At 31.5% G+C, this 13,789-nt stretch overlaps 1 protein-coding gene across 1 annotated transcript; it reads left to right on the forward strand.

The window, feature by feature from the left end:
* The first annotated feature begins 4,416 nt into the window (after positions 1-4,416).
* Positions 4,417-9,560, forward strand: LOC117927743. The gene is made up of 4 exons (XM_034847403.1): positions 4,417-4,646; positions 7,490-7,583; positions 7,683-7,787; positions 9,063-9,560. Exons 1-4 carry the CDS (start codon positions 4,504-4,506, stop codon positions 9,330-9,332), a joined length of 612 nt encoding a protein of 203 aa, XP_034703294.1. The 5' UTR covers positions 4,417-4,503; the 3' UTR covers positions 9,333-9,560.
* Positions 9,561-13,789: the final 4,229 nt, after the last annotated feature.

Below are 13,789 nucleotides of genomic sequence, written 5' to 3' on the forward strand. Positions count from 1 at the left end.
ATGCAAAAAAAAAAAAAAAAAAAAAAATTCAAAGACCTATAGCTCAAAAATATTTCAAAAACCCAAAGAGCCCAAACATACACCCAAAGATACAAATTTCGCTAAAAATCCTATAGCTAAAAAACATGGTAACACGATGCAAATGAAAGAAATTGAATTATTTGATAATGTTAAAAATGAGATCAAAGTCAGGTAAAAAGTTCTACAACATATTCAAGGTGTCTAGAACATATTTCCAAAGGTCAAAGAGCTCAAACATGCACTATATGTTATAGATTTCACTAAATATCCTATAGCTCAAAAATGGGCAGCACAATGAACATGCAAAAGATTGAATTATTTGATAAGGTTAAAGATGAGATAAAAAAAAAAGGGATTAAATTTCTACAACATATTCAATGCAATAGATTGAATTATTTAATAAGGCTAAAGATAAGATAAAAATCAAGAATTTATTTATTTATTACAATGTATTCAAGGTATCTAGAACACATTTCCAAAGAGCCCAAATATGCACCATATGTTATAGATTTAATTAAACACCTTACAACTTAAAAACATGGTAGCATAGTAAGCATATAAGATATTAAATTATTCAACAAGTATAACAAAGGATTTGTTAATATAGCCAAATCTTTCAAGTTTAATCAAGAACCCTAGATCGCAAACCAAGCCTAAAAAATAATTAAAGATAAAAAAAATTAGGACTAATTTGCAAAAGTATTTAGTTGCTAAAAAACAAAGTAGTAGACAATCACTTGGAAAAAAATAAAATATTCAAAAAAATTGGAGAGGGGTTTTTTTTTTTATAAAACAAGATTTTTTTGACATGTTCAAGATGTTCAAAACACATTTCAAGCTTAAAAAATATTTTAGAACAAGCCAAATAGTCTAAATTTGCAAAAATACTTTGAAGCTCAAAAATAGGGTAGCAAAGAGTTAAAACTTTACAATCAAGATACATGGGCTTTGATATAAGTCTAAATTAATTTCCATGGGCAAATCCACATCCTTGCCCTCTAATGAACATAGAAGAAAGCTCATAAGGGCTTGAGATAATCCATTAATTTTGAATTTGCAGGATAGTCTATTTTCCAAAATCAAGAAATTTTGAAAATTGAAAGTTTAGGAAATGTGTGACGTAGGCTTGGGAAGTTAGTCATAGTTTATAGGGTTTACACTCCTTAACCCTCAAATGAACATGAAATTAGGTTTAAATTAGGCATGCAATCCCAAAATTACATTGGAGTTTGGAAAAAGTGGTTGAAATGTACAAAAAGACATCATTAGGGAGGAATGCTCTCACGTAGATTCATGCATTGTGTGATAAAAAAGTATGAAAGTCATCAATACATGAATGAACCATAATTTCAAGCCCTAATGACCATGAAAAAAAAATACTCATAAGGTCTGAAAAAAGATTCTCCAAAATTAGTTTAGACTACCTTAAAAAAAACACACACACAAAAAAAAAATAATGAAAGCAACTATTCATTTCTTCAAGCATAATGGTAAAACTAAAGTTCATGTTAAGGGACTTGACCTTTGGCCATGAGATTAGTCATTAAAAGGTGCTTGAAATTCATTCAAAAAGAAAATGAAATGAAAGTTTTACAATCAATTTTGAAGAAGAGACCAAAGAAGACAAGAAAAAGAAAAAAAAAAAGCTCCATAGAGCATTGTTTTTTTTTTTATAGAAAACTCATTTTGGCAAATAATCAAACATGTAGCCATCAATTTTCATTTCAAAATCAGTCGCAAATGATTCCAAAAAGCTTTAAAACAAAGATAAAAATAAAATCCTCAAGAAAAGAATCAAAAGAAGATCCAACATCTCAAATCAAAGTAAGTTCAATATCATTGTTTGACTCAACGAGGCTTCAAAAGAGGGGGAAAAAGTTAAGAAAAGAATAAAACTAAATCAAGCAAGGCTTAAAAACAATTGAACATAAATTTAAACAAGATGAACTAGCATATATCAAACACCCAAAGAGATCAAAATGAAGAAAATGATAATAGAATCCAAAAATGAAGAGAAGATACCCAAAATCAAGCTATAGATTTCTCAATATACACAACCCATATAATCACCATCTCAAGAATCAATAAATACATGACAAAAGGACTAAAAATAATCTCAAGAAAATGAAATCAAGAAGAACTTATCAAAAATCTCATCTCAAGTGAAACACTTGGCTTGTAGTAAGAACCAAACTTGTTCTCTAAGTCAAGCCTTCTTCCCATTTCTTCAACGTTCTTTTTTTCTTCTCTCTCCAAATTTTGGAAGAGTTTTCCCTCAAAAACCAAAAGAGCTACTAAAAATGGACCCAAGACCCATATTTATAGGCCAAGGGAGAGTGATGATTTTCACACATCATCTCTACCTAAGCCTAAATTCTTCTTCCAAACTCTCTCAAATTAAAGCCTAACCAAGGAGACTTAAAGCCCCAAGTTTAGACTCATAAAAACTCTCCTAAAACTAGCCTAACAACCCTAAAAAGGGAAAAAAGAAAGTTGGGCAAGGAAAAGGGACAAAAAAAAGGGGTTAAAAGGCCAATTTTATGTAGACAAAGCCCTATCTGAGCTTCAAACGTGTTCAAACTTTGGGGACTCCTAAGGTGTTATTAAAGTCACACTATATATGAATCCAAAACTCCCCGTAAAAGATCTCCAAAAAGTGGCTCAAAAATCAATAACAAAGTCAATTAGTAATGAACCACCAAGAAGTACAAGAATAATTGAGCAAAAGGGGGATCCTACATGTGTACCAAGTAAGAGCATATAAGACACTAAGATGATAAATAAACATGTGCTACGAGGAAAAAATGGATGGTCTACAAATGAGTTATGTTGTGTTGAAGAAAGAAATAATGAAAATTATTCAACTCAAATATCATTCGTTTGATAATAGTGTTAGAATGATCTTATATGAACACAATCCATTCCACGTTTTTAATAAATAGATTTAGGTTGTGTATGAATGGACGTAGATAACTCATTAGTACAATTCCATATTGTTAAACTTGTTAATGTGATTATAAGTCATTAACATATTAACATAGTTTTAATTATTTAAAATTTATTATTTCAAAATACTTTTTAGTTACTTTAATTTTAAAAAATCAATAAAAAAACAAGAAGTGCCTACAAATCAAACTTTAATTATTTAATTTTAACTATAATATAAAATGTAAATTAAAATTTCAATTTGACACTTGTTTATTATTTTAATTATAAAATATTTTTAATCTTTATAATGAAATATAAAAATATTATTTAATTATTTACTTCTTTGAACTATATATTATTTATAACTAAAAGATATTTTATTTTTAACTTTTTAAATATATAAAATTAATAAATTTATATGGTTAAATGAATCATAAATGCATTGTGTAATGAATATGTCAATTTTTCATGATTAATTAATGGGTTAAACATAGTATTAACGAATTGAGACATAAACATAATCATTTTGACATTATTAAGTAAACTAGTTAAAACAGATTTAGTAGCAAACTCAAATATAATCCTTTTATTAAATTGGTTATCCGAATTGATGTGGTCATGATCATGTCATTCTCAAGTTATCATGTTGTATCAAAATTGTTTGTCGCCCCTACACCAAATAGATGTATTGACTATTTTCTTTGGTGAGAGTCAATGATTTTGAAATAAAAAATAATTTTTTTTTCCAATTTTTTTTCTCATTTCATAATAGCATACCATATAGAAACATTTATCCACTTATAATAGAATTTTTTTAAAAAAATTAAACAACTCATCGATAGTTATTCATTGGTTGTGAGATGTTATTCATGATATATAATATCATGCTAATTTCTAATTATTTATGCTAATTTATTATGTTACTTTATTATTATTATTATTATCAACACAATAATAATATTAAAATAATAATAATAATAATAATAATAATAAATAGGGATGACAATGGGGACAAGTTTTTTCGGTACTTGCCACATTTGTCTTTAATGGAACAAATTTAAAATTTAAATAAATAGGTTTGAGATTTAAAAAAAAAAAAAAAAAAAAAACTCAGGATGGATTCAGGGCAGGTTTGGATGTTGCTTTGTCCTATCCCGTCCCATCTCCATTATATATAAAATTAATTTTAAAAATTAATTTATTTTATTTTTATTTTCTTATTTTTAATATATAAATAATAATAATAATAATATTTTCAATAAAATAAGTTATAAAAAATAATAATAATTTAATTATTTATAAAATATATTTATTTTAATATAATTAAAAATTAAAAAGTTAAATGGAGCTTCTTGTATCTGCTGGTTCCACCCTACTTAATTTTTTTTAATTGGACGAGGATGAGAATTATTTTTACTGAACAAAGGGTGTTGGGATGGGGCGAACCCTCCCGAATCCATCAGATGTCTTCCTAATAATAATAATAATAATAAAATACTCAAAGTTGGACGGGCGCAGTGTGTAAGAGAGGAGAAGTGGAGGTGGGAGGTGAAAATGGAAGATTTTGAGAAGAAGGTGAAGATCACAGAGGCTATGGACATCGAAAACGGCGCTGATTCCTCCAAAACCCTCCAATTGCTTCGTAGGTTTCTACAAATTCAACAGCGCCGAGCCCAAGCTTATGCGAACCTGAGAAGGTACCCCCTCACTTCTTCCTCTTCTCCATTTTCCTCTGTTTGGTTCCAAGGAAACATATAATATCTCTCCTGAGTTTCCGGATTTTAATTATTTTCATTTCCTTTTCCCTTACTTCTTCTCACCAACCAAACGGAGCCCAACAATGGGGGGATAATTATTTCCTGCCTTTTCCCTCTCTCTGTTGTCTCCGGGAAAACCACAATTTACTGGAATAATTTTCCGAATTTTCTAACAAAACAACCAGACCCTTTTGCAGAATTGGGTGAGTTTCTTTAGGGTCTTTGTGAATACACCAGGGGATGGTTGGGATGATTTGCTGTGGACTGTTAAACTCCCGTAGAGGCAGTGAATTAGGTTTTGTGCATGCTCAAATTAATTATTTCAATCACCTTTCTATTGAATCATATACTGCAGATTGTTATATACGCTCAATTCATATGGGCACTGTTCCGTCTTGGCCCGCATTGCATTGTCTTGAAGTTTATTTAATATGAATCTCTTGTAAATTCTCATTTGATATTTCGTGTATCTAAATAAAGCATTGAATTGTGGATGGATGCGAGTCTAAAATCTCAACTGATAATGGCTTTGGCTTCTTGCTGCCTTTATGATTGATTTTCCTTAAATTCTTTACCCAACTTTTCTAAACAAAACACTAATACAATGTTTGGTTTCTGGAGAGTACTAAGGAAGGAAAGAAAAAAGTTAAGGAAAATGATTTTTTCATATTTGGTTTATCATTGAGAATGTGAAAGAAAATCAAATATAATTAAAAACTTATACATTTATAGATTATTTATATTGAAGATGAAAAATAAGTGAATTGAGTTTAAAGAAGCATTTAAAAATAATTTATCAACTTTAAATCTATTTTTCATTTCTATTTTCTTTCCTTTACATTTCCTTCAAATTTTTCTAGAACCAAATATAAGGTAAAATTTGAATTGTTCCTGATTAATGAATAGTTAATATCTAACCATTGTCTTAATGAAGGATGTATTTTCTTCCTAGTTTGTTTCTTCCAATTTGAGGAGCTATGGAAAGCATACCTTCTTCAGGTGTTATCTACATCATACTTGGGTGATGGTTAGGACTAGAGTCCTTGTTCCGTTATTTTCTTACATTCTCTTGGTCCAATTTCATAAGTTTCTATCCCATTTGCCTCAGCATAATATGTTTTCTTTGGGGGTTTTATTTTCACTTTTAAAAGGAAGTATTCATCAATTTCATGTACAAATTGAATGATGGTTTCCATGTGTATTTGACATCATTATGAGTTGGGTTTGTTAATTTCTGGTTTTCTAATGAAGTACCAAATGTGTATTAGATACTTGGCGTTAATTTTTTTCCCAATTCCATCACTTGTAAGTATTGTTTCACTCATATGAAGCCTTTAAAGGGCTTTTCTCTGAAAAAGAAAAAAAAACCACAAGTGCAGCCCTCCCAAATATTGGAAGGGATTCTAGCATTGACAAATCAACACCATCAAAGCTCCCAAATAAAGGGCTTTTATCTCTTTATACTTCTTACTTACTTTGTCAATTAGTTTTCATTAAACATTGCTCAAATTGTGCTATGTGAGAATAATTTATTTTTGGGTTTAAGCCTTGTATTACTTGTACGCTTGTCACACATCAAAAATATGTCAATAATGTAACGGTTGTACAACATAAAGAGAATAAGAACATATTTAATTAATTTAAGCATCCCATTGATGACATTATCTTCTCAAATTCTACTTCCTGTTTCCCACCCTTCTGAAACTTTGATATACACTTCCATTGCATATGAAAGGAAAAACATCCAGAGCTATGAGGTATCCTTGTATCTTAGTTCTTGAAGATAGTTGATGTTGGGTAACATGCAAAATCTTCTCTGCAAAACTAACTCTTTGATTCTACAGGCCCAACATCCTCAAAAATTATTTTGCATAATTGGTTTACCTCAGCAGGTTTTGACCCAAGACCCATACCCTGCCTTGAGGTCTTTGTAGGAAGGAAGAAGAAAATTAACTCCTCCAAAAATAGCGCAAAATGACGTTATATCAGGATAAAATGGTGGCTAAATTGAACAGATTGAAGAGGTTTCTAACTTCTATGCAAGCTATAAAGACGGGCATTATCCTATTGCCATTTTCTTATTAACACTTGCTCCTTAAAAGTGTTCTGCACCATGTTTGACACCACTGGTAGGCACATGACGTGAGGGAACTGGATGTATGCCTCTCAGATCATTACCATCTGTCTCCACTAAAATTGAATAGTTATCTGGTGTTTCTTTCTTGCATCACTGTTAATATTCAGAGACAAAAATAGCATTAAAAAGTGCAGGGTTTGTGGCTCTTGCATTTTTGTTAAAAGCCAAGATGTTTTGGTAGCACTAAGTCCTGAACAGCCTGAATTCTACTTGTTTTGTGTTTAGCTGGGAATAATATTTTTTGAGTTTCCACAACTAGTTGGGTATCTTGAAGCTGTACTGTATTCTGTTTGTTTCTAAAAGTTAATCTTGACCATTGTCATATTATCAAAGACCCAAAATAAAGCAAGCTTAAACCCCTATTTGGTTCCATAGGAAGCATATCTGCATATTATGTCTCTTTTGTGCTTAAATCCTTGAAAACATATCTTGATAACTCCATAAAAGCCTACTTGGTTTTCTAGGTGACAGGAAAATATGTTACCTACATCAGTTTAAATCAAGTTCCTGAACATTGCCCTTCAACGAGTATGGTTTCTAAATGATTTTAAACAGAGAAAAAAACAAAGCATTTTTCATGTGCCAGTAGACACTATCAAAATGAAGCAGGATTCTGGTACTTATTTGTTATATTTTGTCCTGGCAGGGGGTTTGCAGACTATATGGTTTCTGGAGGGGAGTCAGCTTACCAACAGCTTTGCAATGAGATCGCAGTAGAGTTCAATGAATGCTCAAAACAAGTACAACACATGCTTATAGTATCAGTTTTCTGATTTTTATTCTTTTTTTTAAGAAAAAGAAATTGTTTTCTATCTGTAGTGTTTCCTGCATTACCACAGGTCCTTGAAATGGAATCTCTATTTTTGGACCCTGATTATGGTCGAGATGATCTAGCACATCTGCTTAGATCTGTTCAAAATCAGGAAAAGCAGAAATTACATCTGGTATGTCTCCCTACTTCAGATAATTCTTTCATGCGAAGTCCATTGGGGTGCCTAGCATTGTTTTTTTTTTTGCTAAATTGGTTGTCTGAAACATCCATGTCTCACTTGATTATGGTTTCAATTTTCAAAGTTTATCACTTATTTTTTTCCATTTTTTTCCTAAATATTCATCATATTGGATTTTGGTTGATGTTGGATTTGTATTGTGATTTCCGTTAACCAATTATAGATAGGTTGGATTTGGATTTGGTTTTGGTTTGTCATCAGTAAGATGTATCCTGAGAACTAGTGAGGTGTTGATGACACAAAGTCGTACCTTGTGCTTTTGGGTGATTCCTCAAATGCTAATTCTTTTCTCGTATCACCTGTATGCACTATATTGCCCTTGTGCAATAACAAGATTTATTAGAGGATATGTGGATTTTCTATCATCATGCAAGGCTTTGAATTGTAATTGAAGGGACAGCATCTATTTGCCCATTACTGCACTTTTTTGAATATATGGTTGCCACAAGACTCCTCTTTTCCATCAAATTCCCCAAAAGCTCATTTCTCAACCATCAAGCTCCACACTTGGACAGAGAGGGAGTTGTGAATACATGATAGCACACATATAAAAGAAGGGGAGAAGAGAACTGCTTTGCATGCCGAATATCCTTGGACAGGAATATGATTTAATAAATAAACAACATAATATTAGGAAAAGAAAATCTGTGTCATAGTATTATAAATATTTTTTTTAATCTTTGAGATGATTGTATTTATAGGCTTTATTTATTGTTGGAGTTATTTTAGTTTCTCTCTTACTTTTCTAAAACAGGTTCCAAGTACTTGGTTAATAGTCCATGTTGAGACTTAGGCTTAGTGTGTGAAATTACTATCATGTCCTTTGCCCTGTTTGGTTCTGATTTCTGGGTGTGATGGAAGAGTTTTGGGCTCAATGTCATCAATGTGCTAAACTGTATGCATTATCTAACTTTCTCATTTGAGGGGCCAACTGTGCTTCAAGTTTATTAAATATGTAGTTGCAGCTCTGGTAAAAAAAGTTGCTCAATCATGAAGGTTGTTACCTCTACAAACTTAGATACTGACATTTTTCTGCATTTTGGATCAGCATAAGGATTATTTGATGGAATGTTTTTATTTTCATTTAATCTCTTCTTCACAACCAGCCTTGATATAATATACAGCATTATGAAATAATACTTCTGATTTTGGTGCAAAAAGACTGCTAGTGCTTGCTTTTCCTGACAAATTTATCTACTTGTTTCAAAGACAGCAACAATTCAACTGTTGAAGAAGGCAGGTCGCCCTTCAGAACGGTTGGTCAGCCATGAGAAGTGCAAATTTAAGAATCCAGAAGGGCATGAATGTGTGCATGTCCATGAGATAACAGAAGCTGCTGGAACTGAAGAGGCGGAGGCAGATGCTGAGTATGATAATGCTCTCAATGAAGCAATTAGAGGTGTGCAGGATGCTGTGACCACCATAAATGATCATTTAGAGGAAATCAAATATGAAATTGCAGCCCTTGAAGCTGAGTGACTCCTACTTCCATAAAGATGTAACAAAAAATTGGAAGAGGTAATGTAAGATGGATATTAGTACTATTGAAAGGTTGGTGTTTATAATCTAGATGTTTGATCGTTTAGTGAAATGCACATTCCTTCTTATTTGCTATTAGCTTTTTCTTTATTCTATAGGATAATGCCTATTTTGAATGCATTTGCAGAAAGCGGGGTTAACCCAATTGAGATGATGAAATTAGTATGATTCAGAGGTCCTCTTCACCAGCTTCACTCTCTCTGTTATAATCTTTGTCATGTTTGCATAGAAAATGAATGATTTTATTTTATTCTCACCATATTAAGTGGGGAAAAAAGGGAGCTTGACCATAGTATTCATTTGCTCTCATGTTTCTTCAAGTGATATTTGTTGAAGGGAAAGTATATTTGCATCCACCAAAATTTTATTTGCATCAATCCTTTTTAATGAATTTTGAAGACATAAATGCCCCTTATTGAAATACTTAAACTACAAGAGCACAAAAATACATACATATCCCTTTTCCTTCGTCCATTCTTTCTCTTCTAATCTCTCTGTAACCTTTACAAAATTTAGCAAGAGAGTTGTGTTTATCATCAATGGATAATAAATAATCATCTCTAATAATGGTACAAGTGTAGAGGTATGTTTTTTTATAAATTTTTTTGCATTTCTTATTTCATTTTTGGAGTTTGAAAAAAGAGGTATCATGAATGGCGTTCAAAGTCACAAGGCCAAATGTTTTACAATTGTCTAACATTGTACTTTAAGATATCTTAAGAATGTTCATAAGTGTACTTTTGGATACTCTTATTAGTGTCTAGAACTCTACCTTTGGACATTCCATATGCGTCCAAACCTATAGTTATGAACACTCCAAGATGTCTAAAGGTACCATTTCAAACACCTATAAGCATGTTCATCACTACACAGAACAACCTTTTTTTTATATCTAAAAAACAATTAATTTTATTAATTTTTTAATATAGGATGATGCATCTATACTAGAAGCTTTGATGATGATAGACTGCACAACTGTCTTCACAACGGATATCATCCATTATAGTAGAAAAACATTGATCGAATGGGTTTGAGCAATCGATACAAGGAATGGAATGGTTGTTATAATTAGTGAAGGGGATATGGGGGCACTTTGTGGACAAAAACCTAGAACTATTTTTACTTGTACAAGAAGTAGAGTATATAGAAGTTCATCGAAGATGAGAGTAAAAAGAAAAGGAAGATTGATAAGAACAAAGAAATGTGAGTATCCATTTACTATTAAGGATGTGAAGTTGTCAATTGGTTGTGATTAGGTATTGGTTTAAATGTGGAAGACAAAATCACATTGAAGCACAATATCTCGGAGGGCATTTTTTTGTTAGTCATTTAAGTCAAGAAGAAATGAGTATGTTAGTTGAAATGCTAAAAAGCAACATTAAGTCGAAAGAGATATTGAATCATTTGAAGCAAAGGGATGATCTGAATTGTAACACATTCAAGATAATATAAAATGCAAAATATAAAAATAAAGTAAATGAATATGGTAGGATTACAAATGTAACAATCGATGCACAAATTAATGGAGATGAACTACATTGAATGACATAGAAGGGATGAACAAAATGATTACATTAGAGACTACTTGTTCACACACCTATCATCCATTGATTTATTGCTAGCATCTCCAATGATGTTGATCATGGTTTAACATCAACAAATAAGACATTTATTATTTCATTTGCATTTCTTGGGGTGAAAAAGAGGATAACTACATCTAAGTCCTATAAAATTTGAGTTTGATGGATGAAGACTTCATTCTAAGAGTAGTTGTCACCAATAGAGAACGTGCTCTGATGAATGCATTACATAATGTGTTCTCAATCTCCTCACATCTTTTTTGTAGTTGATTCATATTAAAAAATATTCTTACAAACTGCAAGAAATAGTTTGAGTCAAAGGTAAGGTGAGAGACTTTTATTATCATATGTAATGTTTCGATGCTTGTTGAAACTGAAAAGACATATGAGTACCATCTTAGTGCCTTTGAGAGACAACCAAAGGTACACAGAAGTAACTTAATGCCTTAAAGTTCAATAGTTACTTCCATATAAAGAGAAGTTTGTAGCAACTCGAGCAGATAGAGTCATACATTTCAATTTGTATAATCATTTATAACCATTTTGTTTTTTTTTTTTTCCGCATAATGTTTTTTAAGATGTTATATATCAAGTTAAACTATTCTTCAATATAACATAAGACTAAAAGTTCATATGCCAAGTGGAAGAGACAATTAGGCACATCTCAAGGTGATTTTGAGAGTTTTTTTAATCAAAATCCAAGCCATGTGATTTTAAGAGTTCTTCAATCAAAATCCATAGTATGTTAAGAGTTACAACACACTAAAATAAAGGCATCATTTCAAATGAGTCTAATCAATGTCCAACACAATAGGAAAAGTCATTTGTTTAGTGAGTTAAGAGAAAGTATTTCCAAAATTGCACTAAGTATTCTAGTTGATGAAGGAAAAAAGATTTGAAAATGTTAGAGTGAATGAACCCACGAACTTGTACATATGAGATCTCGTTCTATAAGACTGAAGGTTGACCAATCCCTTCATCATCAATAGACACTCATAGGAGAAAACTTGATTTGGTTCCTATTAAACACCAATATATAGGGGAGATGGGTTATGAAACTATTATGGAACACCTCCATGAGTGATTTTTTAGAACTAATCTAATGGGTAGGCAACAAATGCTAAAGAAGGTGATATAAATATTTACTCTAGAAATCACATCTATAATACCCCATAAGAAAAGGTAAAGTTGAAAAAAGGACTACATCTTTAAAAAAGAATGATTTGTCTACTAATAGCGATCCGTCCTCATTCGAGTATGTGAAGACAACATGGGATGAGAAATTGACTATTGGTACTACATCATCAAAACAAAAGAGAAGGCCAAGGATGCAATCAGACAATCACGTAGGACTAGTGACCTCATTTTTGCATTTGCAGAATATTTGCAACCTTATATTGTTCATGTAAAAGATGTGGTAGCATACAATAATTGTGGATATCGAGCTATAGCTTTTACTTTAGGCATTGGTGAGGATGGTTGGCCATGGGTTAAGCAAGACATGTTAAGGGTCTAATACACTTAAATGTACTCTTTATGGTTGCAAGTATAATAAATTTAGTCAAATTAAAATAAATAAATAAATCAAAATTCCATGGCATGTCCGATTCTGAAGGATCAGACCTCTTTAGAATATCCGGCCAACCAAATTTGAACAACTTAAGGATATCTAGTTTTATATGTATGGACTTTGTCTAATCTTTTAATATCAGACATACATATTATCATGGTCTAGAGTTCTAGTTAAGGACATATCCTTATTATTCGAACTTCTAGGACCAAACTTTGCTACAGTGTTTGACCTTTGAGGTCACACCACAATATGAGGGTGATTTTTTTTTTTTAATTTCTATTATACTTTTTCACTATTTCTTGCTTATAAAGACTTCTCCATTTTTTTAAATATAAAGAAAACATAACAAATAAACCCTAAAAGATATACATGTAGTATGTTTTATGGATTCAAATAAAATGGTATAAAAAAAATTAGGATTGACTATGAACATACCATGAATGGTCTTCTAACATCAAAAGAGCTTCAAAGAAGAAGATTTTCTCTTAGAGTTTATGGTTTGAAAGAAATAAATTGAGAGGAAAAAGAAAAAGAAAATAACTTTAAGAAGAGAAAAATGAGAAGGATGTTTTGGGCATTTTAAAAATTATAAGATTGATGTACTAGTTTTTAATTTTTAAGTAAATGTATAAATAAGGCACATACAAAAAGAGTTTAAATAGATGCAAATATAATTTCCCACTGTCCAATGACTAAAAAATTGGCATCCTGGTTTAGACCTTATTCCTTGTTAGCCCGAGCAAGAGACCACTTTGGGATTGAGCCTCTGCTTGCAGTGATAAGATACCTATGGAAATTGTATATCATCTTTTTATCCAAGAGGGTTCAACTGTATCCAAAGTCCAGAGCACCAAGTTCCTTATCATCTCATTGATTTTGAGAAAATTTTCATGCAAAGCTAGGGAATGGGAGAGGACATATGAGGATATAAAGATTGGACAAAATGAGAATGAAACCTAATTTTGCTTGTCTTTATGGTTACAAGTACCAGTCCTGTGGTGAGCATAATGCAGCGAGCATAAGGAACAAGATCTTACCTCAGACCATTTTCAGGCAGTGACACCCTTCGACATTGTTTTTCGATCAGCTCTTTTTATGAAGGGGGAAGATTGACAAGAAGAACATACTGAACTGATCAGGTGCATTTCCTCTATGCTCACGGAAAAGAGATCTAACATTAAAAGAAAAAGAAAAAAGATGATTAACTACAATGGAGCCATTAGTTTTTTCCATGGCTTGACAAG

This window comes from Vitis riparia, chromosome 13 (assembly GCF_004353265.1).
Source record: "Vitis riparia cultivar Riparia Gloire de Montpellier isolate 1030 chromosome 13, EGFV_Vit.rip_1.0, whole genome shotgun sequence".
In the NCBI taxonomy this organism is placed as follows: domain Eukaryota; kingdom Viridiplantae; phylum Streptophyta; class Magnoliopsida; order Vitales; family Vitaceae; genus Vitis; species Vitis riparia.